At 42.9% G+C, this 26,752-nt stretch overlaps 4 protein-coding genes across 21 annotated transcripts in view; all 4 read left to right on the top strand.

The window, feature by feature from the left end:
• The window catches only part of LOC147198529 (mitogen-activated protein kinase kinase kinase kinase 4-like), a 32,780-nt gene extending 28,802 nt beyond the window's left edge, over positions 1–3,978 (top strand). For 10 of the 13 annotated variants that reach the window (XM_086124101.1, XM_086124102.1, XM_086124103.1 and 7 more), the window contains 3 exons: positions 58–217; positions 712–851; positions 1,012–3,978. In XM_086124101.1, coding sequence (XP_085980227.1) covers positions 58–217; positions 712–851; positions 1,012–1,095 — 384 coding nt within the window. In that variant the 3' untranslated portion in view covers positions 1,096–3,978. The remainder of the gene's footprint in view (positions 1–57; positions 218–711; positions 852–1,011) is intronic. The other 3 variants (XR_015102306.1, XR_015102304.1, XR_015102305.1) reach the window with 3 other exon arrangements.
• LOC147198530 (interleukin-1 receptor type 2-like) lies at positions 1,983–9,002 on the top strand. Of its 2 annotated transcripts, none has more exons than XM_086124118.1 (10): positions 1,983–2,128; positions 4,076–4,211; positions 5,091–5,286; positions 5,583–5,832; positions 6,196–6,364; positions 6,716–6,896; positions 7,369–7,452; positions 7,725–7,860; positions 7,942–8,087; positions 8,674–9,002. In XM_086124118.1, the coding sequence occupies exons 3-10, from the start codon at positions 5,181–5,183 to the stop codon at positions 8,832–8,834; spliced, it is 1,233 nt and encodes a 410-aa protein (XP_085980244.1). In that variant the 5' UTR covers positions 1,983–2,128; positions 4,076–4,211; positions 5,091–5,180; the 3' UTR covers positions 8,835–9,002. The 2 variants fall into 2 exon arrangements, with proteins under 2 accessions (XP_085980244.1, XP_085980245.1); XM_086124119.1 differs by having other exon boundaries at positions 8,731–9,002.
• A 365-nt stretch (positions 9,003–9,367) lies between these two features.
• Positions 9,368–18,336, top strand: LOC147198531 (interleukin-1 receptor type 1). Of its 3 annotated transcripts, XM_086124113.1 has the most exons (12): positions 9,368–9,961; positions 12,363–12,437; positions 13,314–13,566; positions 14,154–14,349; positions 14,703–14,874; positions 15,236–15,298; positions 15,365–15,509; positions 15,683–15,837; positions 15,904–16,047; positions 16,642–16,815; positions 16,895–17,109; positions 17,769–18,336. In XM_086124113.1, exons 2-12 carry the CDS (start codon positions 12,365–12,367, stop codon positions 18,093–18,095), a joined length of 1,917 nt encoding a protein of 638 aa, XP_085980239.1. In that variant the 5' UTR covers positions 9,368–9,961; positions 12,363–12,364; the 3' UTR covers positions 18,096–18,336. The 3 variants fall into 3 exon arrangements, with proteins under 3 accessions (XP_085980239.1, XP_085980238.1, XP_085980240.1); XM_086124112.1 differs by lacking the exon at positions 9,368–9,961 and having other exon boundaries at positions 12,239–12,437; XM_086124114.1 differs by lacking the exon at positions 9,368–9,961 and having other exon boundaries at positions 12,389–12,530.
• Positions 18,337–18,837: 501 nt separating this feature from the next.
• On the top strand, positions 18,838–25,240 carry LOC147198532 (interleukin-1 receptor type 1-like). 3 transcript variants are annotated; one of them, XM_086124116.1, is made up of 12 exons: positions 18,838–18,912; positions 19,105–19,172; positions 20,679–20,898; positions 20,967–21,135; positions 21,404–21,575; positions 21,662–21,733; positions 22,166–22,292; positions 22,367–22,509; positions 22,695–22,835; positions 23,285–23,455; positions 23,754–23,993; positions 24,069–25,236. In XM_086124116.1, exons 2-12 carry the CDS (start codon positions 19,121–19,123, stop codon positions 24,245–24,247), a joined length of 1,686 nt encoding a protein of 561 aa, XP_085980242.1. In that variant the 5' UTR covers positions 18,838–18,912; positions 19,105–19,120; the 3' UTR covers positions 24,248–25,236. The 3 variants fall into 3 exon arrangements, with proteins under 3 accessions (XP_085980242.1, XP_085980243.1, XP_085980241.1); XM_086124117.1 differs by lacking the exon at positions 18,838–18,912 and having other exon boundaries at positions 19,040–19,172; positions 23,285–23,313; positions 23,380–23,455; positions 24,069–25,240; XM_086124115.1 differs by lacking the exon at positions 18,838–18,912 and having other exon boundaries at positions 19,040–19,172.
• The last annotated feature ends 1,512 nt before the right edge of the window (positions 25,241–26,752 follow it).

The following is a 26,752-nucleotide window of genomic DNA, read 5'->3' on the forward strand; positions in this document are numbered from 1 at the left end:
CACGGCTTTTCTCCTTGATGAACGAGGGAGTTGATGTGGACGCTTTGCTGTGCGCAGATCCAAACGCACATTCAGTCTCACGCCATCATCATCCTGCCCAACACGGACGGCATCGAGCTGCTCGTTTGCTATGAGGACGAGGGCGTCTACGTCAACACCTACGGACGCATCACCAAGGACGTGGTGCTGCAATGGGGGGAGATGCCCACCTCTGTCGGTGAGACTGCTAATGCTAAAAACGCCCACCACCTACTCACCAAGAACTCCAATTAATGTCCAAATTCAATTTATTTTTTTTGTAATTTTTTTTTCTCTTCCCATAAAATCCCAGCAACAAACCTGTACAATTTCTGACTTTATTTTCTTTAGACCATTTATCGTAAGATTTTTTTGTTGTCAAGTTGTGAATTTTTTTTCTTATGTTTTAAGACCTTTTTCCTGATGATGTCAATTGTTTCTCGTAAATAATTTTTTCTCCTAAAGTTAAGTTTTATTTTTGTCAAGTTAGGTCTTTATTCTCATGAAATTTCATTTGGGTTCTCAACTTTTGAGTCGTCATCTTTGAAAATAGTAATAATAATATCGGAGTGCTCATTATTACTAGTTAATAAAACCCTTTCAACCTTGACGTTTCCATAGATTTATACCTTAATTTTAGTGTCTGAATGTGTCAGTTGAATTTTTTAAATTAAATTTAATTTTTTTTTGCAGCCTACATCCGCTCCAACCAGATCATGGGCTGGGGCGAGAAGGCCATCGAGATCCGCTCGGTAGAGACAGGCCACCTGGACGGCGTCTTCATGCACAAGAGGGCCCAGAGACTCAAGTTCCTCTGTGAGAGGAACGACAAGGTGAGCCAGGCTTAAGTTCTTAAATATCCCACCAGGCCAGAAGTCACCCAGTGCCATTCACCCCAAGATAATGTGTGACTACACAACCCCAAAGCTGGAGCAGTCCGAAATGCACTTTAGCCCAAAAAAAAAGTTCCTAGGTATGTGTATTTTCCCTCAGGTGTTCTTTGCCTCGGTGCGGTCCGGAGGGTCCAGTCAGGTCTACTTCATGACGCTGGGCCGAAGCAACCTGCTCAGCTGGTAGACATCTTCCTCTTCTTCCTCCTCCACTTCCACTTCCTCTTGTTCCACCGCCTGGCCTTCGCTAACACTGGATCTCAGAAGCCGACCACTTCTACAATCGCAACCCCATCGGGCCCCAACCGGACCCACGAACAAGGACTCCACGTACCCTTCCGTGACAGGAGGAAGGGGTCAAATGTGAATTCCCGGAGAAAGAACCCCCCCCAAAAAATGTCCTGGTGCTCGTCATCGTCGTCCTCTTGGTTTTTTTCCCAGACTTTGAACATCTTCGAACCATCGGAAAAGTTTTAACGAGTCCGTAAATGTGCGTCAGTGTTCTTTTGTGACTGGGATGACGGATGATGATGATGACGATGAAGCCACTCCTGATGATGAAGTACCTCATCAAGGTAACCCGCAAAGTATGCGGGGACTCATTTTGGGCAAGAAGTGAGGGTAAAAAAGGACAAAGTGTATTCTTTTTCTTATTCCTCCCACATGAGCGTGAATATTTGTGTTTTACCTTATTTTATTTGTTTTTATGAGTAATATTAATATGATTATTTTGCAATGCACATTCAGCCCTGACCCCACTGTCTTGCTTGCTTCCACCCACAGAGGGCAACATGCTGTCGCCACAGAATGTGTGCATACCAAAAAAAGAAGTCAATAAAGTTGTGTATGTACAAAAAATATATAATATTAATAATACCTGTGAATAGAAAAAAATGATTTATTGATGAGAAAGTGGGTGTGTTTGTGAAGCATGAGATGATGATGATGATGATATCGCTCTGAATTTTTGCAGTTGGCGCCAGATTACAAACAAAACTGAGAAGTGGGGAAAAAAATCCCTGGACTCCTGTTAGAATGCCAACTGTGGAAACCTTTGGAAGATGCCATTTTGAGTTTCGGACAACAGTTACCATGGCAATGATAAAGTCATGCCAAACACCCCAAGCTGGATCACAACGAATTTGGGGAGACAGAAAAAAACAACCCGCAATGGCCTTCTGTTACCATGGCAACCGTGGAAGACTTCGGAAGACAAAATGGTGATTTAACTGGTGATTTAACCCACACATGGATGTTGTGTTGTATACCTTAACAACCAAGTCATGGCAACATTCCAGATGTTTCAGAACATGTAGCCGGGTCACAATCACAGAAAGTCCTCAGCGGAATCCTGTGACCACGGCAAACTGTCGAAGACTGAGAACAATGGTTCACACCCCCCACACACACAACTGAACACAATTTTGTGTATGAGACAACAGTGACCATAGCAACAATGACATGGATGTCATAGAGGCAGACAGTCCTCCCTGGACCTGCATTACCATGGCAACTGTGGAGGACAAACATCCCTGGACAAATGGGTGCCATTTTGTGTTTGGAACAGTTACCCTCGTGGGTGTCATGGCAACGGTCCAGATGCTGAAGAAGCTGGAGCCAGGTCACAAAGGCAGGAAGTCCTCCCTGGACTCCTTGGCAACCGTGGAAGACTTTGGAAGAGACAAAATGGTGGCTTAACTCCCTTATACTTGGAGGCCATTTTGTGTTTGGAATAACCGACAGCAAGCAACATTGACGAGGTTGTGATGGTTACATTGGGGAAGTTCCGAGAAGCTGGAAGGGGATCACAAATTAAGGGGGAAAAAAACCCCTCATCCTTTTGCAATCACGGAAGACGTCATTTCGACTTTTTGAAAAAGTTTACTCAAAATCCAAGTGAGGATCAGTACAGGTTCAGGTTATTGTAATATCTGTACCAATCTCAACCAATCGGGAAAACATTTTTTTTTTCGATCTTGGAAAGAACCCCCTTGATTTTTAATATCCCCTGACTAGAGCTCGGGTTTGCACCAAACATCTGCGGCAGAAGAAAATGTTTTTTTTTCCTCTTTGGTCCCATTTTATATTCTTCTACGTTGCTACTAGCATAATCCTAGCTAGTGCTAATCGACTTCATCTCTCAGGTACAACATCCCAAACTTTCCCTTTCATTTTTTGCTAACACGGCGTTAGCCGGCCAACTTCAAGGCACGATGCTGGCCACATAATCACGTCGCTTGGACCGCGTTAGTCTGCCAAATATTCACATTGCTAGGACAGCATTAGCCGGCCAAATATTCACAGTAATATTTTCGGATGAACGTACGTGGCGTTCACGTAGGTTTACTCCCCATGCAGATATAGTAGGACAAACATTTCTCTCTGACAATAATGATGCGCTCTGATTGAATTTGGAAAATTCTGATTCGGCATTGTTTTCAATCGTCAATTCGCGACTCCATACAACTCTCCACCGATTGTTTTAGAGATCAACATGTCTTCAGTACGGAAACAGTTTACGGTTCGTTGCTATGTGTCAGATCCAGGCAAGAACGATTTTAATTTGTAATCTCCTCGGATGACGGTCAATTTATCTGGTTGTCAAAGACTGAAGCTGTGCTGGAGCAGGTTTCTGATTGTGAGTCCCTCCTCAGCCACGACCCAGTTATCCGCTACGACGCTTCAAACGTTCAGTAACGATCGTTCTCGATCTTGTAAGAACCCTATTGAGGAGTGCAGACATATTGAGTGGGCTGTGTCGTGGTCCTCAGCATTGCTGATATTGTTAGCATTGTCCGTGTCAATGCGCATAAACTTTCGGTGTTGGGAGTTACTTGAAACGTTGTCTATAAAGACAATGTAAAGCTAGCTAACAGAAGCCTGACGCTAGTTTTACCCTTTTTTTTGTTGGTGTGATTTTTCAGTAAACACCTCCACGACGTTTTGTTCAATTGTATGTTTACTTGTTGATGCACTCACTTCCTGTTAGCTTCCGCGCTAACAGTGCTAATGTGTTTGTGCGCTACAGGATGTCTTTGTTTCTTTGAATAAACTTAAACATTTGAGCGAGGTGGGATGTCTTTGTTTGAAATATTTTGTACACTAGATTCTTAAAACATTCAAATTTATTCAATTTTCCTTGTAATGTGACAAATGTGTCGTTCTAGAAATGACCTGCCAGTGCCACCACACCTGCCTTGTGCTGCGTGATTTTGTGGAGTACAAAGTGTGTGTTCGGGAAACCTTGGAATTTACCTTCTTGTGCGACCTTAAAACAAAATACTGTCAGGAAGCTGACTGAATGTAAGTACAAATTGTTTCCGGAAATAATAGGACTTTGTGTTCCTGTTGGGTGCTAGTTTCATTCACTAGTTTTATTAATACAGGATTATAGGATTATTTCTTGCCATTGTTATAGGTGGTTTGTATCACATGTTATGTTGTTGTTGTTGTTTTAAATTAATTTTATTTATTTTTAAACACATTTGAGCTGGATCTTATTTCATAAATGGGGTTTTCCCCAATGACACAAACACTCATTGATAGGATTACACTGACACTTCACTCGTGTGTGTGTGTGTGTGTGTGTGTGTGTGTGTGTGTGTGTTATTTACTACTTTGTATGGTACTTAGTGTAAAACTACTCCTGAATGTTGACATGAGGATGACATATTCACTCATTCACTGCCATTGATGGCTGTAATGGTCAAAGATCCATTTTAACCGGCAGGACTAGCAATCTTAAATGTTTAAAAATGCAATGTGAAAGAAAAAAAATACACATGTGACAGTGTGGCTGGAAAAAATGTTAAAAACCCAATCTTTGTCATTGTTAAAAACCAATGTTTAAACCACTATCAATTTTATGTAGACTTCTACAGTAGATATAAACAAAATGGTACAATTAGCTCCTTTTGTGTGTGTTTGTGTAATCTCCTGAGGAAATAGAAGCAGAAGTGACGCTTTAAAGGAAAATGAGAATTTAAAGTTCACACCATGTCAAATCCTAAGTATATGACTATTTATTGTCATTCTGATATCCATATACCGTATATATGCTTTGTTAAAATCTGTTTAAACCGTTATATTTTCCCTTACGTATGTGAGTCAGACCGCAGTTGGTCCATCGTGCGATTGCGGCATTTCAATGACGACCGATGATTTCATCATCGTCTACTTAAGAGTCCGACTAGCGATGGGGACCCTCACTCAGGGAAGTCCGAAGCGGTCGCCATGGTGGCTTGAAAGACATCCGCTGTGCCACCGCGTTGGATGCTTCTGCAACCCGCGGCCATGTCGGCCATCTTGGCGTTGATGATGCTAGCCGTAGAGTTGGCTCACGGACGGAGATTCCCGCTCCCGCAGATGCCTGTGAAGGGTAAGCAGCCCCCCCTCAAAAAAAAAACCATACAAAAATATAAGAGTAACATTTGCAAATATTTTTTGAAATATTGGGGGGGAAAAAATCAGCAACTAGGTGAATCTGCATTTGCCAAACCGCAAGTAAGTGGGGGTCCGCCGTGCGCGATTTATTTTATCTTCTGAAGCATGTACCTTGAGGAAAGACATGACAATGTTAAATAATATTAACATTGTGTGTCTGAATGACATCATCATGACTCAACATTGTACAATCTTCCTGAACGTGCTTGTTGCGTTGCTTCTTTCTGACAGACGGCTGCTTCGTGGTGGCGCCTGAGTTGGATCTCTTCCGTCTGGAGGGCGAGGCGGTCACCGTGTCTTTTCCCGCCTTCCGGAAGGCACTCAAAGTACGCCGCATTGAGCCACCAGACGCCTCCTTACGCATCTCGAAGGGCAACCGCACCCACGATGCCGGAGAGGGCCGAATCCGGTTTCTCGGCCCGGAAATGTGGCTCCTTCCGGCCCGGCGCTCGGACTCTGGCGAGTACACCTGCACTTTCAGGTAACAAAGCTTTTCAAAAATATTGCTTTAAAAATGTGAGAACACTGGAAAGAAATGTTTAAAGGCCAACGATAAGTCGCAAAGGAATGTTAAAAACACTCCAAAATGTTAAGAATGCTTCTAAATATGAAGATTAAAAGTTGATAAAGTGTTGAACAATATTAAAAAATACCATCAAATGTGCGGAAAAAAACGACCATATGAAACAGAATGTCACAAATACTACTGGAAGTTAAAAAAAATGCTTCTACATGTCAAAAAAAGTAAATATTCAAAACATGACAAAAGCACTTTTAACTGGTTGGCCATGATTTTCTTGTTGTTGTTGTTGTTGCTGCTGCTGCTGTTGCCTTGGCGACGAAGAAACGCAACATACTGCATCCAAGGTCGCGTGACGCTGTGGGTGTACGCCGCATTAGCAGCGGGCGTGGACAACCTTTCATACGAGTACGACGCCACGCTGGGAGAAAACGTGACACTCAGATGTCCCGTGAAGAAACGCTTATCCCACACGCGTGTCCAGTGGTACAAGGTGAGAGCAACGCCGCCCACGAGCTGCCTCTTTGAACTTTGTGTGGACATTTTAATTTAAATCTAGGAGCGGGGCATAAAAGGCGGACCTCTTTAAATTTGCACAAATGGGCCAAAATTGGATGTTACAAAAAAATCGTAGCTCACTTAGTGTTCATCTGAGGATATGGCTGCCATCAACGTTTTGTATCTCTTTGGGTGGTACACGTGCGACTCAATTGGCTTTGGTCTCGGTCAAACAAAACGGGATTTGATTTAGTTTTTCCACTTGGGGGCGCACGGGGATGATTTTTTTATTTTTTTTTTGTAATTGTGCATGACAATTTTAATATTATCAACATTTTCTTGGCAGGAGGACTCCAGCGCCATTGGCCTCCAGGCCCACAGGCGGCGCTCTCTCCAGGGAGACGCGGGAAAACTGCGGATCTCGGAAGCGCAGTATTCCGACAGCGGTTTGTACACGTGCCGGCTGAGCGCTCTGGTTGAGCGCAGCGAGTTCCCGCTCACTCGTACCATCCGACTCCTCGTCAAAGGTGCCTTCAACGTGGCTCGGCTAACTTCACAAAAACAACTTGCGGGGTTTTCTTCAAAAATCAAATCCAGAGAAAAATTGTAATAAATAAATAAGTCTCGCCGTTCAGTGGAGAGCATCCTCAGTCTCCCAGTTAAAAAGAAAAACATTGATCTAAAACAGAAAATAATTATTGTTTTTAGGGGGGGGGGAACTAATAAATTGAAGATTTTTTTTACTTTGTTGGAAAACAACAACAAGAGAAAAGAAATTGGGGCATGCATTTCCACATTCTGTTGATTTTATGTATTTGAATGTTTACTTAGTTTAATTAGCAAAAGCATATGTATGATGTAACATTTTTCTAAACATTTTTTCCTATTTACTCGCAATACCCCCAGATATATTTTTAATAATTTGTGAAAAAAATTGCACCTTTCGTTCAAATGACACAAAAATTCCTATTATAAATGCATGTTTTGTCAATATTTCAGAGCCCGAGTTAGCCACGGTGCTAACGCAACCGCCACCGTTGATCATCACGCCGTTGAACGGAAGCGTCCACGAGGCCTCACACGGTGAGTCATCGACTTTGTCCAGAAGATCATCAAAGTTGAATTAAGAAAAACAAATCTTCCAAAAAGTCCAAACAATTTTACAAGCGAGCCTTACTACAAATAAAATAACGTAACAGACTAAAAAAGTTATGTTTCTTCTCCATAAAAACACTCGAGTAAAACTAAAAACTACTCTTGACAAGTATCCAAAAAGTTACTTCAGTAGTAACAGAGTAAATGTAGCGTGCCACCAGAGCGGCTTTTCATGAGTTGTTGACTTTTGAACATTGGAGGTTCGGAACTGGAGCTCAAGTGCACGGCGCTGACGGCATGCGAGTCCGAGCGCCAGACGGCCGTGTGGTGGTTGGCGGACGGCGTCCAGGTGGACGCGTCGCGCCTGAACGGACGAGTGCTGCAGGGCGGGAGGAGGTAAGGCGCTCGTTTCCCCACCTCAGCCGTTTCTCGGCAAACGGGCTTTTTGTCACCAAACGGCCGTCGCCGTCCGCGCAGGGAAAGCCGCGTGGCGTCGGGTTGCCTGGTTGAGGTCAGCCTGGTGGTCGCGGCGATGACGGAACAAGAGGAAGGGGCGGAGCTAACCTGCGTGGCTCAAAATCAGGACGGGAGACGGGAAGTGACGGTCAGGCTCCACGTAGAGGGTGAGTCGCTTGACACGTGAAAATCTACACTAACCAGTAGGGCTTCAAATTCGACTTTAGGGTTTCAAGCAAATCATAGGTTTTCAAACAGAATGTTATGGCTCCAAAGTTCAGGTGAAGGTTTCAAAAAATATGTAGACGTTAGGGTGATGGGTTCAAGAATATGGTTTCGAGACGGGGTTATGTTTTCAAAGTAGGGTTTTAACTTTGGCTTAGGGTTTCAGTAGGATTTCAAGAGGCTTAGAATTTCAAAAAATAGGGTTCTACGTATGGGCTAAGATTTCAAAGAAGGGGGTTAAGGTGTTATATTAGATTTCAAGTTAGGGGTTTAAGTATGGTTTCAAGAAAGTTTCAAAGCCAGGTTAGGGTCACAAATTAAGGTTTCTCATCAGAGTTCGAATTTCAAGCATGGGTTAGGTATTCAATGGAAGGTTTCAGGCCAGGTTTGTACTTTAAAATAAGGGTAGGGGGGGTTCAAATTGTGGTTCAAATCAGGGTCAGGCTTTCAAGTTCCAGTTCGAAATGAGAGTCATTTTCCAACAAAGGATAAGGTGCGAACTAAGAAGGTTTGTCCCCTCTGAAGCAGATTCGAGCGTGACGTGGCTTGTGGTGGCCTGTGTGTCCACTTCCTGTTTCCTGGCAGTGCTCTCTGTCTTCCTCTACGTTTTGCTCATCAAGCCCAAACTCAAGAAGAAGACGAAGAAGAACGCCAACTACTTCCTGGCGCGCCAGGACAGCGCCTTCTAGTGGACGATGCATTTCTTGCTTTGGCCAGCAGATGGTAGCAGCACCCACGACTCTGTCGTGTCATGCAAACTGCCAGACTTGAACAGTTGTCTCTCTCTCTCTCACACACACACACACACACACGCTCACACGTGTTTTCAGGCTGAATAAAACCTATACACCAACAGATGCAAAGTCAGATTGATTTGTCATGATGATTACGTTGAAGACATGGAAATGCCAATTAAAACCTGTGTTGTGGATGTGCACAATGGAAAAAAAGAAACCATTTCAGCTTAAAAAAATTAAGTCAGCAATAAATAAATAAATACATTCATTATCTTAAATATATACAAATTTAAAATAATTGAATTCGGCTCCCAAAATGTAAAAATACTGTACATGAAATAATTTAACAAGAAGAAAATATATGAAATATGAATAAAATGAAATTGAATCCAAAAAAAATCTTTTAAAATATGATACCAGCAAAAAAAAAAAAAAAAAAAAAATCGAAATAACAAAATCGGAAAAATATAAAGAAGTACTGTACATAAGCCAAAAGAGGAAAAAAATAGTGAACCAACAATAACAAAAAATGTACATTTTTATAAAAGTTACATCAAATTAGCAGTATGCACATGAAATGATGAAAAAGTAATTTAAGAAATCACCCCAGAATTTCAGGAAATCAACAAAAACAAAGGCTGTATAAAAATTAGCAATATGGACATGTATCAAAAAAAATTTGGAATATTTTAAAAATAAAATAAAATCTGCCCCCCAAAAACAAATCCCCGTGCAAAATGTCAGGAAATGAGCAAAAAAATGAACAAAATCGATCAGTTGAACAAAAATAGAACTACAGTACATTTGCCACCAGATACCGCCACAGGAAGACGCCCCTAAAAAGTGAAGCAGCTCTGTGGAATGTAAACACATGCCAGGGCTTGTGTGTGTGTGTGTGTGTGCGCGCGCCTCCCAGAAGCGATTGCTTAACTCCCAAGAAGTTACAACATGTGTCTTTGCTCAGATGACGAAGCGGCTGGCGACGAAGAAGACACACATTCGATTCCTCAGCCCACCAGATGAATGTCATAAGAAGGCTGTCATGTGACCACCACCAAGTCATCATCACCACCACACAGGTGAGTTTTAATCCGGCCTGAATCTTCAACCTCCTCCTGGGTTGCCATTAAGGTCACCCCAGGAAGTTGGAGGGCTAGCGGACGTTGTCAGGGCTTTTTCTTTTTTAAGGCATAATGCACGTTTTTTTGAGAAGAATCAATGACAGGGTATCAAAATAGGAAGTGTCGATGAATTCTGTTGTAGGATTTCGATAATTAATCAATATATACTTAATGCAGAGAATCCCTCTATTGTCAACATACAATTTTGCTTGGAAAATAGTACACACACCCAGAAACGTGCGGCCTTGTTTTGTGGCTTTTCAAATTAGGTCTCTACCAATCTCAATGTTGACAACATGAGAATTCAAATTTAGTGTTTCATATGAAAAAGAATGTCTTTTATTGGAGGAGGCTCAATCTCTGTGATTTACTTGGGAACTCAGGGAGAAAAAAAATCATTTCAAAATAAAAGTCTCAAGCCGTTGCCTGGAATCAGCATACCAAGAATTGTATTGGAAAACGTAGCCCACACACGCCCATGGGTGTCACTCAAAAAGTGTCATGGCATTGTCGTGCTGTTTTTCGAAAAATTCAACTTGAAATCCAGAAATCTAAGAGTGGATGAATATACTGTAGGTTCTAAATTTGCGCTTACAAATCAGGTTACCTTTTATCGATGAACGTCTTAATGTCTGTCACATAGCAGTGAACTAATCAGATAAGGGACTTCAAAATAAAACACACTCCAGGAAGTGCTTCTGCATTTCCACGTAGATTTTCCAAATAAAATGTAACCATGTATTTGGTGACAAGTGTTACCTCTGATGAAACACGAATGAGAATTTGAGAAGAAGCACGGCTTTTATTGGCAAATGTTCACACCAGAAGGAGTAGAAAAAAATGGCATGATGTGAAGTATAAAATTGTAATTTCTGTTGACAGATCTTACTTTTAATTATTAATTTTAATGTAAAAAAAAAGTGACCTTGATTGGAGGATGTTCACATGTGAAGTAGTAATAAAGTTGAATTTCAAAAGCCACAACTGTAATTGTTGCCAAATGTTGGTTGAAATTTGAAATGTGCATGAGAAAGAATGACTTTCAGTGGTGAGTGTTCACACAGGAAGTCGTACTCATAGGTCTCGGATGTGATGTTTCAAAAAAGTCTCACCGAAGACTAATTGTTGACAAATGTTGCCTTCAATTGAAAGATGACACCAAAAAAAAAAAGAATGCTTTTGTATTGATGACTATTCAAACAAGTTATATGTGTCGTAGTGGGAAGTTGAATGACAAAATAAAAGCTAACCTAACTGTAAATGTCGAGAACTGTCGGTTATGAGTTCCCACTCTGGGCGTGCTCATGCGGCTGGCTCAGCTTCTTTTCTTGCTGCAAGGCTTGAGGGGAAAGATGAAAAACAGGTGAGGCCTCAGCGTTTGTGTAATTAAAATTAATGACGATAATTGCAGAAACTGAAGAACTAATGAGCGAACGAGAGACAACAAGCGAAGTCACTCATCTATGACCCGCACAAAATTATTGACCTGACTGACTGAGAACAGACCAGATTGGCAAAATAATCTAAATCTTACAAAAGGGGTCAACGAGCAAGCTACTTAGCTAATGAACTAACTCGCACTTGTAAACAAACTACCCAACTAACACCCATTAAACTAACTAGTGATCGAACAAATGAAAACAGCCAACTCACGGGCTAAACGGCAAATTAATTAGCTCATTCACCAACTCTATACTCACTCACGTATAAACCCCACACACTTCTCAACGTGACCAACTAACCAATTCACTTTCAGCCAACTAGCAAACTCATAACTACTCAAGAAAAGGAAAAACCCCCTAAATTTCCAACTTAGTCAATCACACATTATTGTAACTAGCTAATGAACAAACAAACCAAACAGCTAACTGACTAGCTAAATAACGAGCTAACTAAGTGGCAAATAAACAAACCAACTAACGACTGAGCTAACACAGTCACAAGTGTCTGTCCTACACAAATTCATGGAGCTGACTGACTGCGTGATGAATGAATCAACTAAGTGTCAAACTTACTGACTGACAAAGCACTAGTAACTAGTTAACTCACTAACTCACGTGTAGTAAGACATCCAAACTAACCAACGAATGAACGGGTGCACTTTCTCATGCACACGCACACAGGCTGCTAAACTGGCCTGCTTCCATGTGGTTACACAGAAGCTTTGCGTCATAATTATTTTTTGGGCGGGGGGGGGGGGGGGGGGTTATGGCATTAAATCGTGAGCTTCCCGAGCAATTGCTCATGTGGGAGGCGACAGAGAAGGAAGGCACACCGTCTCCTCCGGCCTGCCGCTGTTTACCATCCTCACACGACAGCTGTCGATCCTTCACGTATGTATGTTGTATGTGTGTTTCAGTCATGTGCGTCCGTGTGCGGACCCTCCTGCTGTTTGTGGTGGTGCAAAGCATCGACTGGACTCGTGCAGCTCAGGGTGAGTAGCCGTGCTGGGACTCTGGCCGGGGGGGCTGACTAGTGGTGGTGGGTCACGCTGGCTGGACGCTGGGAAAATCCTGAATGGGTCAAGGTGAACCACATATTTACTCACTCAACTTTCATGCTTGTGTTGTAATATCCTGGAAACGTTGGAGCAATACTATTGATTTTTAAACATGCACGTCTCAGTGAAAAGTAGTGAGAAAAAGTGGTAATTTGATGTGGTGGGATCGAGGCAAGTGTGGAAAAATACTTTTGAGTTCTTGGGAATGCGGTCATATTCACTTGGCTAAAATCCCATCAAAATGTCTCACGAGGTTGGATGGCCAGCAAATCCCACTAGCTAGCTACCTAACTTATGAAATAACTAACTCAAGCTTGATTTGATGAAGAAAAAAAAGACTAAATCGCTACGAAATAAACTGACAAGCTAACTCAACGATGAACGATCCAACAAACAAATTAACTTACAAATGCGCAAACTCACTAGCTCACCGGCCAACAAACTAACTAGAGGTCAAACTAACCCACTAACAAACCAAGTGAGCTCACTCGCTCACTAACTTGCTGAAAAATGAAATGCGAAGTACAAACACGAATGAACTAACTCGCTGACAACCAATGTTACAAACCAACTAAAGTACTAACACGCTGCCTAATGAGCAAACAAACCAACTAATTGACAAAGAAGAACCACTTACTGCTTGCTCACTCGCTCACAAAATTACAACAAAAAATGTTTGTATCAAGCGACTAAACAAAAAAAAAGATGAACCAGATCACTGACAAACAATCCAACTAACTAACGGACAGATGAACGAATGAACGAACGAGCTAGATAGCTAACTAAGTAACCTTTTCCCCGTTTTTTCAGATGAGTGCAAAGACTACAAGGTTCAGTTTGAGCGCGTGTTTTCAGTGCCGGGCGATGCGGCCATGATCAACTGCACGCTGGCATCTCCCGACGTCTTCAACTTGTCGGCAGCCTCTTACGAGGTGAACTGGTACCACGTGGAGACGGGACGAGCGCTCCGAAACGTCAGCCGCCGAGTCCTCATTCGAGGGGAGACCCTGTGGTTACTCAACGTCACCATGCGCCACAACGGACATTACCAGTGTGTGCTCAGGTAGTCAATGCGAAACTCACGCAATTTAGTCTATTGAAGTTGTAGTCTCATCGTAGTTCGTTGTTTGAAATTAATAGTAAACTGAACTGAATTTATTTTTGAATTGGATTTTATAAATCACGTGAAATTGAAGAATGTGAATAAAGGCGACTTTCTGAATGATATTAATTACTCATGTGAAAAAAATATTTTGAATATATTATATATATATATATATAATATATTTTGAAAGGGTCAATACAATTAATTTAATTAATTTAAATTGCTGTACAGTTTCAATTTCATAAAACAGAATTAGGCTCACATTTAATTCATCTGTATTTATTTTCATGAAACCGAGTGAACTGTATTTACATTGAATTTCCTTTGAATTTATGAATTGAATATATAACAAAAATACATTGCTTTTGGTTTGTTTTAATAGATGAATATATTAACACTTTTGCATTTCAAATAATTTGAATGAAGTTATGAATTCGAATTGAATGAATCAGTGTTCTCTTCTATGACATGTTTAGGACACTCCACTCGTAAGCCCCGCCTTTTCCCGGCCATTTGCTTGCTGATTGGTCCGCTCCCTCTTCCAGGACCAGCACGTCAGGTTGCTTCAAGCAATCCACCAGGTTGGTGGTGGAGCGCCCGCTGCGAGGCGAGTGCGGTCGACCGCGCAAAGCCTCTCAGGTCCTCACAGTAGGCGTGACCGACACGCTGGCCTGTCCAATCAAAGAGGTCTTCAAAACGCTTCGAAGCTATGGCGTTCCCGCTTCCGTCACATGGTACAGAGTGAGTCACGCCTTTGTCCCGTAGGAAACCACAACATATTTTCGTACCAAAGTAATTCTCGAACAAATTACCTAATCATCCAAGAAGTAAGGGAACTCACAAACTAATGGCTCGTCGAACAAATTTAGAGAGGACTGATAGACTGACTTATTTACTGACAGACGGGACATCAACTACATACATCATGAACGAGTGAACAATCAAAACCAAAAACGAAGAACAACCGAACGAACGATTTTTTTTTTTTTTTACCAAATTGCTTTTTACCAATTTGACCGTTCTTCCACTTTAGCCTGACAGGCAATTGTTAACAGTGTCCTACTGTTGTTTCCACCTGTCATCATGCATGTCAGGGCTGCGACGTGATTGAGGACGGCTTTGAGGGACACGTGTACCGCAACCGAGCGCGGCTGAAAATTAAAAACGTGGACAGCCGCAACAACCAGCCGTACACGTGCACCCTCAACTTCAACCTGGGCGGTGTGGCGGCGTCCATATCGGAGTCCATCCAGGTTTGGGTGCAAGGTAGGCAACCTTCACGCTGTCGCCAGGGGACATCAGAGATCGTTCATTTTGGCAGCTAATGGGGATTTGGAAATTGTCAGTGGTGCCAAAATAACTGTACCTTACCACGTTGCGCCCCTTAGCGTGTGGGTCGATGTTTTTTTTTCAAAGTGTCAGTTGTACCAAAACAATCATTTCTGCTGTACTACTTTTTACAAGCCCCCCCCCCCCCCATCCAAAGTTGACACACTGTAGCACCAAACAATTTAACTTAAAATGACCTGCGTGTACCAACGTTTTGGTAAACGTCGGAAATGGTCAAGTATTTCAGGGAGTTGCCATGCATAGCACAGTGTGCCAAAATATTGTTGTTGTGTTGCAGAGGATTACTGCTTCTTGCCCCAAGTGTTGCAGCCAGCCAATGATATCCTCAAAGCAGCCCCGGGTAAGAAGTCAAATGTCAAAACACGTTAGCTGCTCACATGTAACACGGCTCACTATTTGTTTTCAGGGTCTCGTTTGACACGAACATGTCGAGTGTTTGTGCCGTGCATCGGCACCGTTCCCGACGACGCAATGGTGGACGTTTTTTGGTTGGATGATGTTGACTTCATTTCCGCCAACAACTCAGAAAGGATCTTTGCATCAGGACCACGGTACCTATGTCTATCTATCTATCTATCTATCTATAGATATATAATCAATAATAAATAATCCAAAATGCTGACATAGCTCTGTTTTCTGGGAAGCTTCCATGAGTGATGGGTACCGACTCTCTCTTGTCTGCCATTGTTGTTTCAACTTCCTGTTTCAACTTCCTATGTTCCAGCGTGTGGCGTGCGAGCGTCCCACCGAAAGGTGTGTGGATGGAGAGCGTGCTGACCATTTCCTCCCTGGAGGAGGCCGACTTCCTGGTCAACTACACGTGTCGAGTGTACAGCGCGCGAGGAATTCCTCAGGCTCACTTTTCCGTACTGCCTCAAGGTAAATCTCCAAATCGTCTGACGTCCGGGGTCTTGTCTCATTGCCTTGACTTCCTGTGTGTTACAGAGCAAGGTGTCCAGGTTGCCTTCGGCTGTGCGCTCGGTGGCGTGGCGGCGCTCGTGGTGATTGCCGCGGTGGTGTACTTCCATTTCAAGATTGACGTGGTGCTGTTCTTCCGCAGCTCCTTTGCAGTCTTTTATGCAAACGAGGGTAATAACAACATGCTAACACAAGCATGCTAAGTGACGTACAGTATTTATTGTCAGCACGCTAATTGATACTTGCGTGTGCAGTGACACAACTTTTCAGTTTCAACACACAGTGATGCAGCTAACACGCGTGCGATACATGATGTAGTGTAGCAGCTAACACGAGCATTTTCAGTGATATCGTTACAATAGCATGGCTAACGCAATCAGGCGCATAAATGTGACTGACACGAGCACGCCAATTGATGTTTTTTCAATGCTAGCATGCTAATTGGATGAGGCTAACACTTGCCTGCTAAGTGGCGCTCGTTAACACTCGTGCGCAAACGGGATGTTTATCATGCTAGCACACTCAGAAATGCCACTCATCCTAATTAACGTGCCTAACGTTAGTGAGCTAAGTGATGCAGTTAACACTAGCATGCTAAGTAATGCGGCTAATGCACATATTACGTGATATATGCGCAGTGGTATAGTTGCAATAAATGCAGAAACGCCAGTCAGACTTAGAAATGTGACAAACGCAATCATTCTAAGTGATCCGGCCGAGGGTTAGGCGACTTTTCACATTTGGTCTATTTGTCGTTATCATCAGAAAACGACGGTAAGCGGTTTGACGCATATGTGACGTCCTACTACCCGCTCGGCTGCCAGTTGGATGTTAGCCACCGAGTGCTAACGTTTGCAATGGAGATTCTGCCACAAGTGTTGGAAAAAGCTTGCGGCTACAAACTCTTCATAGCTGGACGAGACTGTCTGCCAGGACAAGGTAATTGAATTGGTTTGTCAATGGGTTGGTTTGGCAGTTAGTGAGGGAGTCCGTATGTTTGTTCATTCCCCCCCCGCAGCCGTGGTCGACACCGTGCACGAAAACATGCTGGCCAGCCGCAGACTCCTGCTGCTCTACGGCGCCTCGTCCTTCACCTGCACGCACAGCCGCCACCACCTCAACAACCGACGCACCAACAACAACAACCTGGGCGAGGACGTCCGTTTGGACCCGCGCCGGCAATACGAATGGACGGTGGCCATGCATCAAGCACTCGTGGAAGGCACCCTCAAGGTCAGTGAGCCGGCGATCGAGAGAGGCAGTTCATGACTAAGTTGCTGCAGTTAGTTAGTGATTCCGTCTGTGAGTTACGAAGAGTTATTTTCTTCAAGAAGTGACGTAGTTCATGATTAAGTCATGAATGCGTTAACAAGTGAGTGAGTGAGTGAGTCTAATATTGGTTAATGAGTGAGTGAATACCTTGTTTAGTTATTGACTGGGTGAGAAAACTAGTAAAAGTAAACTAGCGGCTGATTATCAGTGATTGGGTATAAAAGAGTATTTTAGTTAGTGAGTGAGTGGCTGAGTAAGGTGATTAGTTATTGACCGAGTAAGTTCGCTGATGAGTGAGTGAGCGACTGACTGAGGAGTTGATGACTAAACTTGCGATTGAGTAAATAAAATAGTTAAGAAGTCAGTGAGTGATAGTGTTAAAGGAGTGAGTGAGTTCATGAGTAAGTTAGCGATTAAGTTAGTTGATGAATGAGAATCAGTGAGTGAGGCAAAGTGAGTCAGTGATTATTAGTGAGTGAATGAGTTATTTATTGACTGATTGAGATAGTAAAATTGCTAGTTAATGAGTGAGTGAGTAAACTGATTCCTTATTGACTGAGAGAGAATGATTATTAAGCATCAGTGAGTCTTGTGTTGTTTTATTTTTTATTTTTTGGCAGGTGGTGCTGGTGGAGCTGGAGGAAGTGAGCGCAGCCCAGCTGGCTCTCTTCCCAGAGTCGCTGCGTCACCTACGGAGGAAACAGGGCGCCGTGTGCTGGTGGAAGAACCACAAGCACCACCACCATCAGCACCAGGGGCTGAACCAGAAGAGCTGGACCAACTGCACCGGGAAGTCCTTGCCGTCCAGGACCGCCACACGGGAGCAAGAGGAAGTGCACTCGTCACGCTGCCTGTCGCCGTCATCCAAGTTCTGGAAGGAAATCCTCTATCACATGCCAGTGAAGGGCAAGAGGGCAGCGCCCCCCAAAAAGACCACGCTCTTGTAGGTTTAGCTCCTCACCCACAAAACAGATGCTTTTTGCTCGGAAAGATCACCAGAATCATGGCAGGTGGCTGGAATCGGTTCTTCTCGGTTAACCCGTTAGCTCATGAGCCTGAGTGCACCAGCCTGAACACAGGACTGACTGGAGCAAAACTGCAAAGTGTTTGCAAGTACCACAGTGCCCCCTAGTGGGAAATTAATTCATAATAAAACTCAAGTTAAAAATAAAAAAGTCATTCTCTGAAGAGGCCTTTTTTATGCTATTGAATTTTGAACATAATTCAATGAGATGTTTGACTGCAATTTTGAAGGTCATCTAAAGGCATTTCTTATTTTATCCATCCAGTATTATTTAACATTTATTTTGGATTTGCCGAGAGCATTATCCAACCCCAACCCCCCCCCCCACCACACACACACACATTCATTGATGGTGTTCGGTGGCCACATCTTTCGGTAAACCCTCTAACATAACTGACTGTGTGTGTGTGTGTGTGTTTGTGTGTGTTTTGACTACGCAGCAGGTAAAATACAGGAAATACTTATTTTTTTTCTTCTACAGGTAACATACAAACGAAACCCAACTGAGGTTTGGTGGCCCATTTTTGCAGTGTGTGTGTTTTTTCTTGTTTCTTTGATGAGGGTGGAAGCTCCGTTGAAGGAAAACCCAGTGTGTCATGTGTATGTGAAAACAGGATGTGCAGGTAAGCGGCGAGCAGAAGTCACAGCAACGTCTCACTGGTAAGTTCACGTGTAAATCATTCAGCAACTCGAGTCCATTCAGTCACTTCTGCAGCAGCGAATAAGAAGCCGTATCAGACGTGAGTATGAACCAAAGGCAGCGAGAATAGTCAGCGGCATTTTATGAAGCTAAGGCAGACATGTTTAACCTACAATATATGTACTGAAGCTCTCCTTCAATAGATTGTTGCCTGTCCTGGGATTTGGAGAGTATGTGTGTGTGTGTGTTTCGCCTTCCGACTTGTTGCGACAACACTTCTCACTTCCCTCAGTGTGCGGAAAACAGAGATGGCTCGGCTGTGCGCGTTCGCCATATTGCTCGCTGCGGCCAGCACGCTCGGTGAGTACGCTGACATTTCGCCAGACTCGCGTCATCCATTTTTTAAAAAACCTTTATGATGTAAGTCATCACGGTGATGTCGGATTTGGATGCGGTGCCGTCTGAGGGGTCGAAGGTCACGGCGCAGTTCAATGTTGGTTTTCGGCCTCGCCGCTTGCATGCAGTCATTTCTCCAGATTCGCTGAACCTTTGTTGACACCATGGAGCGTCAATAGAGAAATTCCTGAATTCCTTGCAACAGTATGTTGAGGAAAGTTGTCTTTAAACCGTTTGAGTTTTTTCTCACGCAGAGGTGAACCTCGCCTCATCTTTGCGTGCGAGTTAGTTAGTGCTGCAGCCATAAAATTCAAAGTTAATGATTGTTTGTTCAAAAAGTTGATCAGTTTGACAATTAAAGGTTGAGCATAATTTGCAAATCATATTATTCGGTTTTTTAAAATTTCTGTTGAACGCAACGTCCCAACTTCGTTGAAATTGAGCTCATCAATCGTAATGTGATGGTGTACATGGTGTATTCATTTTATTCTCAAAAACACTTTTAATTTATGATTGGCTGGGAGAAATCACATTGGTCATTACAGTGAGCTTGACTACATGGCTACTGGGAATGTATCATCACAAATAGGAGTCTGAGCACCAACAAATGAAGTCGTACACTCCTTGGCCGAGGTAATCAGGTCAAATATTTTCAGTAAGCATCCTTTTTTAAATTTCTTAGGTCAGTGTGTCACCTAAATGAGGTCAAGTGAGGTCCATCTTGTTTGAGCCTCCAGCAAGGAAATTAAGTTTACGGGGTCATTTGTTTGCAAAATTTAGATTTTCAAAATTGACGAGTTTACAAAAGTAAACAATTGTTTGCAAAATTACCAACAAATTTAGATTGAAGTATAAAATAGGCATTAACAGAATACAAATGTACAAAAATGGAAACAAACAAAAAAAAACGTATTCAAGAGCAAACTACGCTTTTACAAACATAACTATTCATTACATTTGAAATGTTGTTAATTTGTTCCTTTCTATCATTTTCCAAATTTATTGTATATATTGAAATTTTTTTCACATTTTCAAATATTTTCTTTATGCTGATGTTCCACATTAGATCTTTTTTCCCATAATTTTGATTCACATAGAATTTTTTTATCCACATTTTAAAATTATTTTCATGTTATTAATTTTAAACGTGTGTTTTGCAGTTTAAAATTCAGTTTCCCATCATTTTAAACGTGTTTTACATTTGGCGATTATTTTCAAATTTGTTTTCAGAAAATAGCAGCTTGAAACAACTTGTTTATTATTTTTATAATTTTACTTTTCAAAACAAGTTTTTTTTACATTTTCTTAATTTTTTAAAATTCAGATTTGTGAATGTTACTTTTTTCCTTTGGTTCGCACTTTGTACCCAATCCAAAACAACACAAAATAATATACAGCATGATAGTTCATCATTTGTAGTTTTTGAAGTCATACAGTAAACTCGAGCGAATGTCTGTGCTTCCTTTTTAGGCCACAAGGAGCCGCCAGACACCTACCATGTCAGTGTGGGCCACCTCCTGCTGCTCAAGTGTCCCAACGTAGGCGAAAAGGGCAACGTCACGTGGAGCAGAAAGGAGGCCCCGGCGGGTCCGGTGCCGTCATTACCTCCTGGCGTGGAAGTCAGGGACGGGTTTTTGTACTTCCTGCCCGCGCAGATGTCCCATAATGGCTCCTACAGCTGCCAGAGAACGTATGGAAACACACCGAGTGTCCCGATACGTGATCAAGTCTCAATTTAGATGTTTGTGTGCTGTGAAGGGTGCAAAACAAAACTTTCAAGATTGACTTTGGCGTGTTGGTGTCCCCTGGACAATGTCCCCCCGTGGCCGAAGAAAGGAGCATCCCTCTGGGGGTCACCCAGAGCCTCCCCTGCAAGCTGGACCACGTCCTACGACGTAACCACACGACTAATATACGATGGCTGAAGGTACGGTGCCTCACGTTGCTCAAAGAGTCTCGAATTGTTTAGGGTCTTTTCATGGAAAGTCATCAGCCCAAATGTGCTCAGTTCTGGCTTCTTGAGACTTTTTTTGCGAGTGGACTAATAATAGACTGCTGAGTTTAAGAAACAAAAACAAAGGATGGGTGTAACACTTTTTTGTAAATTGACTAATAATAGACTGCTGAGTCCCCCCCCAAAAAAATAGTTCAGTAAAACTAGCTTGGTCAAGTTTAGCCACTGTGCATGCATGCAGGACTGCCGCTTGGTAGAACGAGAGGGCGCGGTTATCAGCAGGCAAGACAGCGGCCTGAGGCTGAGCAGAGCCACGGAGGAGGACGCCGGCACTTACACTTGCCTTGTGGACATCAGCCTTGACAGCAGAATGTACACGTCGGCACGCAGTGTCCAACTCCACATCAACAAAGGTGGGCACCAATTTGTACTGTAATTGAACTACCGGGACATGAGTCAACCTCGTAGCTTTTTTTTTTCCAATTTCTTTTGGGTTTAGCATTGGCACAGACAGTTCTTATCGAGCCAGAGGTGGTCCAGCAACAGGATCAAGTGCTCACCGTGGACATGGGTGAGTTCAGCAATGACACACGTGCACACACGCGAACATGCCAAAGATTGTTTGTGTTGTGATTGTCACTGACTAAAACGGGCTGCCTCATCTCATGTCAGCAGTTGTCTGGATAAAGTAGCACGGGACTCACTCACTACAAGTAGTTAAGAATACTAACTAACTCACTGACTATGTAACTAACAAATAATTGGCAAAACAGTAAATGACTCAACTTTCAATACGATGCAGCTCATCAAGAAAAAAAATGTTGGGCAGTCCTAACAACCATCGCTCAGTAATACACAGCCAAGCAACAAATAATTGAACTAACAGTTCATAATACGACTTAAATAACTAATTAACTGTGGCTAGTACTACGTAGCTGACCAAGAAAATCTAGGTTTTCCTTCCTGCTAACTAGTAAAGAAAGAGACGTTGATGGCGTGCTAGGTGCGCGTGTGGAGTTGAAGTGCTTGGCCTTGGTGGGCTACAGCCAGAATAAGGAGACGTCAATGTTCTGGATTGTGAACGGCAGCTTTGCAGACGAAGACCCGGAGCTCAATGAGTCCTTCCACTTGTGAGCTTGTCACTCTTCACGATTAAATCCGCGCGCATACACAAAACGCCCACACGGTGCTCTTTTCCCCTTAGCACTTCAAACCAAGGCCACGTGTTTGGCGAGTCCACCCTGACCATTTTGAGAGTTCTTCCTCGTTTCCTCAACGTGTCCATTCACTGTCGGATCCAGAGCCCTCTAGTGGTGAAAGACTGTCTCGTGGTGCAGCTTGTGGAAGGTAATGCAATTTAAAAAAAAAAAACACAAACATTGCCTGGTAAGAAGAAATATCTTGCCAGACAAAGAACATATTTAGCCTGGGTTTGATTTATCCAATCTCGGTTAGAGTTTTGGCAGAGTACTTCTTAAGCATACGCCATACCTCCAAATATGTCCTGCTTCCTATCTCTGTCCCTCTTACAGCGAATCACAGCTGGTTCTACATGGGCGTGGCAGTGGGCGTGGCCTCTTCACTGCTTCTTCTGATCTTCCTGTTGGTCTTTTTCAAGGTGGATGTAGTGTTGTCGTACAGGAAGTTGCATGGATATTTTGTCACTCCACAAGGTGAGACATGGTCTTTTGTTGTTCTTCTTCTTCCTTTCATAATTTTGCTGCTGTGAATTGGGAATTTCTCCATTGCGAGACTAATAAAGGATATCTTATCTTAGTTAATTAGCTAGTTAGTTAGTCTTATCATGGCTGGCTGGTGCACGACCGGACGAGAGATACAGCATGTCGATCATTAAACTGTTAACGGCACTACAGCTTGATGGTCATGTCACTGGGCGTGCTAACCGAATAATACAATGTGTAGCTAACCGACTCAATTTGTTTAACCAAAGTAAACTAACAAGCTGTCTGTACTGTGTCGATAACCAAAGAAAAAAAACAAACAGAAGCCAATGCTAACCATTTAAAATGAATCTCAACAATATAAATGAATTACAATCAGAAAGACCGGATCGATGACTGAGTGAATGCCGATGGCACATCGCCATCTGCCGTGTGTTCAGATGCCGACCGGCTCCCGTACGACGCCTTGGTGAGCGTGGTTCCCACTGCAGGCTCCGAGACCAGGTCAAGCGTGGCTTCTGATTTCGCCCTGCAGATTCTGCCGGGCCGGCTGGAGGAACGACATGGCTACCGCCTCTTCATCTCAGGCCGAGATGACAGCCCGGGAGAAGGTAGTCACTCGAACAAACTAAATCATTTAACAGGCTGTCATTCACCCTTTTAGGGACTAACTAGCAAAGTAAAGAACTGAGTGTAAGTGATAGCGAACTAGCTAGCTGAGTAACTCTGTTGGGGGTAGTTGATGATGACAACAGTCACAAATACTAATGACAGTTAATCCGACATAGCTCGCCAACTCTCTATGGAAAGCCAGTAATAGGGAACTGTCTAGCTAGCTAACTGTCAGTGATATGGGGCAAAGCAACCAATAATATGGAGCTAACCAGCCAACTGTGCTTGACATGGCAGCAACACACGATGCCATGGCGGCCACCATGCGACAATGCCGCCGGCTGATCATCATAGTGGCGAAGGAGACGGACAAGGAGTTGGAGGAGAAGAAAAAAGAGGAGGCGGCGGCGGAGAAGAAGGAAGCAAAGGAATGGCAGCCCTTCAGGCTCGAGGACCGACAGCTGAGCTACGAGCAGAAGCTCGGCCTGCATGACGCTTTGATGCACAACGCACCCACAGTCATCCTGCTGGAAATAGGTGACTAACTAACTCAAAGTCACGAGTTTGTTTTTTTTAAAATTACAAATCGCTAAGCTGCATTTCCTGTCCGAGACGGTCCGCCGGATTACAGCCGCCTGCCGCAGTCGCTTGCCTACATCAAGAGGAGGCAGGGAGCGCTCACGTGGAGAAAAAATAGAGCTAACAGGTTCTTCTGGAAGAAGCTCCGGTTCCTCATGCCCGCCGTGCCAGCCAGCAGACAATCAAGACCACGTCAAAATCACATTTTGTGAACGAAATGCAGCGACCGCATTCGGAATTATTCACTCATTCCTGACTGCCTAATTACTCCAGACAGAGCCACCCACCTTTGAAACTCACGAGTGATTAAAAGCCTACTTTTAAAGATTTCAAACCTTACTTTCAAACCCGGACTGTTGTTTGAGCCCTACTTGGAAACCCCAAACCTTGTCTAATAGTTTAAAAGCGCATCTTTGACAAGTACGTAAAGTCTGAAAAAGATGAAAAGGATTTGGCTGTGCATGCTTGCTGTCCCCGTCTGACCTCTACCCCTACTCACCCCGGATTTGTGTGTGCATTTATGTGAGTGGATATGTGCGTGTGTGTGTAAGACGGTGGCACGCTCCCATTGAAAGGGTGGGGGTGGGCTCTGTATAGTTAGTGCGGCAGCTGGGATCTGCTCCTTGCTTTTGTTCCCGTTTGACCTTTGTGACCCGGCACTCGCGCTGCGTGCGGGTGAACACACAGACACGCACACACATTTACATATATGTGTGCATATTTGCTCACACACTCCACAGACGTGCGCACCATCAAGGCCAGTGGGGAACATCTATCAGGACTTAATTAGTGTGTGTGTGAGTGTCACTGCTCAAGCTTTTCTTTTTTTGAAAGTAAAATAAAGCAAAAGCGATTGACCCCTTGGATTCTCATTCAAGTCAAAGTTTACAAAAAAATGTACACAAGCGATGATGATCAGACTTAAATCATTCTTATTTATCCTTTTTAAATGATCATTTGTACTTTATTTACAACACATTCAGGCCCACCGATGGTTACGAACACATTTGTTGTATTTCATTTTTGGTTGATAGAAACTTGAAATAAAAATGACTCTTCACAAGAAACTAAGTATGCCCATGTCACAAGTTCTTGCTGTTGTTGAGCTGCGACAATGACATCACACGAAGGATGACACATTGTGATTTATTATTATTATTATTATTACTATATACATGTTTGTGATTAGGTTGCCATGGAGATTTGATTCGTGCTCAATCTCTGTAATGTCCCAATCACTCCATCTCCACAGACTGCATGAGCGCCTGACAACAGCAGGTGGTGTATGTGTGTGTGTGTGTGTGTGTGTGTGTGTGTGTGCGTGCGTGCGCGCGTGCGTGTGCGTGTGTGTAAAGAGGGTGTGGGGCCTTAGGTCACTGAGGACTTTTGAAAAGGTTGGAGGAGAAGAAAAAAGAGGAGGAGGAGGTGGAGAAAAGGTTGGCCTTCGGCCTGCGCTAGCCTCAGGGTCATTTAATATACATGGTCGTTTTTTTTCGGCTAAAAACGCCTTACATCGGTTTTAGCCGAAAAAACGACCATGTATAGTGAGGCCTTTTTAAGCCGAAAAAATGACATAGTATAGTAAGGCGTTTTTAGCCCGAAAAAAACGACATTGTATAGTAAGGCGTTTTTAGGCTGAAAAAAACAACATAGTATAGTAAGGCGTTTTTAGGCCGAAAAAACGACATGGTATAGTAAGGCGTTTTTAGGCCGAAAAAAACGACATTGTATAGTAAGGCGTTTTTAGCCCGAAAAAAACGACAGTATAGTAATAATAATAATAATAATAATACATTTTATTTATAAGCGCCTTTCAAGACACCCAAGGACACTTTACAATAACAAAAAACACAAAACAATACGGGTTGAGCAGCGGCAGCCAAAACGCGCCAGCGTTCACTCAACAGTAAGGCGTTTTTAGGCCGAAAAAAACCACAGTATAGTAAGGCGTTTTTGAGCCGAAAAAAACGACATAGTATATAGTAAGGTGTTTTTAAGCTGAAAAAAACGACATAGTATAGTAAGGCGTTTTTAGCTAAAAAAAACGACATTATATAGTAAGGCGTTTTTAGGCCGAAAAAAAACGACATAGTATAGTAAGGCGTTTTTAAGCCGAAAAAAACGACAGTATAGTAAGGCGTTTTTAGCCCGAAAAAACAACATAGTATAGTAAGGCGTTTTTAAGCCGAAAAAAACGACATAGTATATAGTAAGGCGTTTTTAAGCCGAAAAAATCGATTAAGTATATAGTAAGGCGTTTTTAGGCCGAAAAAAACGATTATGTATAGTAAGGCGTTTTTAAGCCGAAAAAAACGACATAGTATAGTAAGACGTTTTTAGGCCGAAGAAAACAACATAGTATAGTAAGCCGTTTTTAGCCCGAAAAAACGACATAGTATAGTAAGGCGTTTTTAGGCCGAAAAAAACGACATAGTATATAGTAAGGCGTTTTTAAGCCGAAAAAATCGATTAAGTATAGTAAGGCGTTTTTAGGCCGAAAAAAACGACATAGTATAGTAAGGCGTTTTTAGGCCGAAAAAAACGACATAGCTTTTTAGCCCGAAAAAAACGACATTGTATAGTAAGGCGTTTTTAGGCCGAAAAAAAACACATAGTATAGTAAGGCGTTTTTAGGCCGAAAAAAACGACATAGTATAGTAAGACGTTTTTAGGCCGAAGAAAACAACATAGTATAGTAAGGCGTTTTTAGCCCGAAA

Source organism: Hippocampus guttulatus, chromosome 11, assembly GCF_054856545.1.
Source record: "Hippocampus guttulatus isolate MCC_2025c chromosome 11, RoL_Hgut_1.0, whole genome shotgun sequence".
NCBI classification, from domain to species: domain Eukaryota; kingdom Metazoa; phylum Chordata; class Actinopteri; order Syngnathiformes; family Syngnathidae; genus Hippocampus; species Hippocampus guttulatus.

Coding starts and splice junctions, on each gene's coding strand:
- LOC147198532 (XM_086124116.1), top strand. CDS start 19,121: ATGGCTCGGCTGTGCGCGTTCGCCATATTGCTCGCTGCGGCCAGCACG. Junction 21,576..21,661: donor CCAACTCCACATCAACAAAG/GTGGGCACCAAT, acceptor TTTTGGGTTTAG/CATTGGCACAGACAGTTCTT. Junction 22,836..23,284: donor ATATTTTGTCACTCCACAAG/GTGAGACATGGT, acceptor CCGTGTGTTCAG/ATGCCGACCGGCTCCCGTAC.
- LOC147198531 (XM_086124112.1), top strand. CDS start 12,248: ATGTGGGAGGCGACAGAGAAGGAAGGCACACCGTCTCCTCCGGCCTGC. Junction 15,838..15,903: donor CTTTTCCGTACTGCCTCAAG/GTAAATCTCCAA, acceptor TGTGTGTTACAG/AGCAAGGTGTCCAGGTTGCC. Junction 16,816..16,894: donor AGACTGTCTGCCAGGACAAG/GTAATTGAATTG, acceptor CCCCCCCCGCAG/CCGTGGTCGACACCGTGCAC.
- LOC147198530 (XM_086124118.1), top strand. CDS start 5,181: ATGCTTCTGCAACCCGCGGCCATGTCGGCCATCTTGGCGTTGATGATG. Junction 5,287..5,582: donor CCCGCAGATGCCTGTGAAGG/GTAAGCAGCCCC, acceptor TCTTTCTGACAG/ACGGCTGCTTCGTGGTGGCG. Junction 6,897..7,368: donor CATCCGACTCCTCGTCAAAG/GTGCCTTCAACG, acceptor TCAATATTTCAG/AGCCCGAGTTAGCCACGGTG.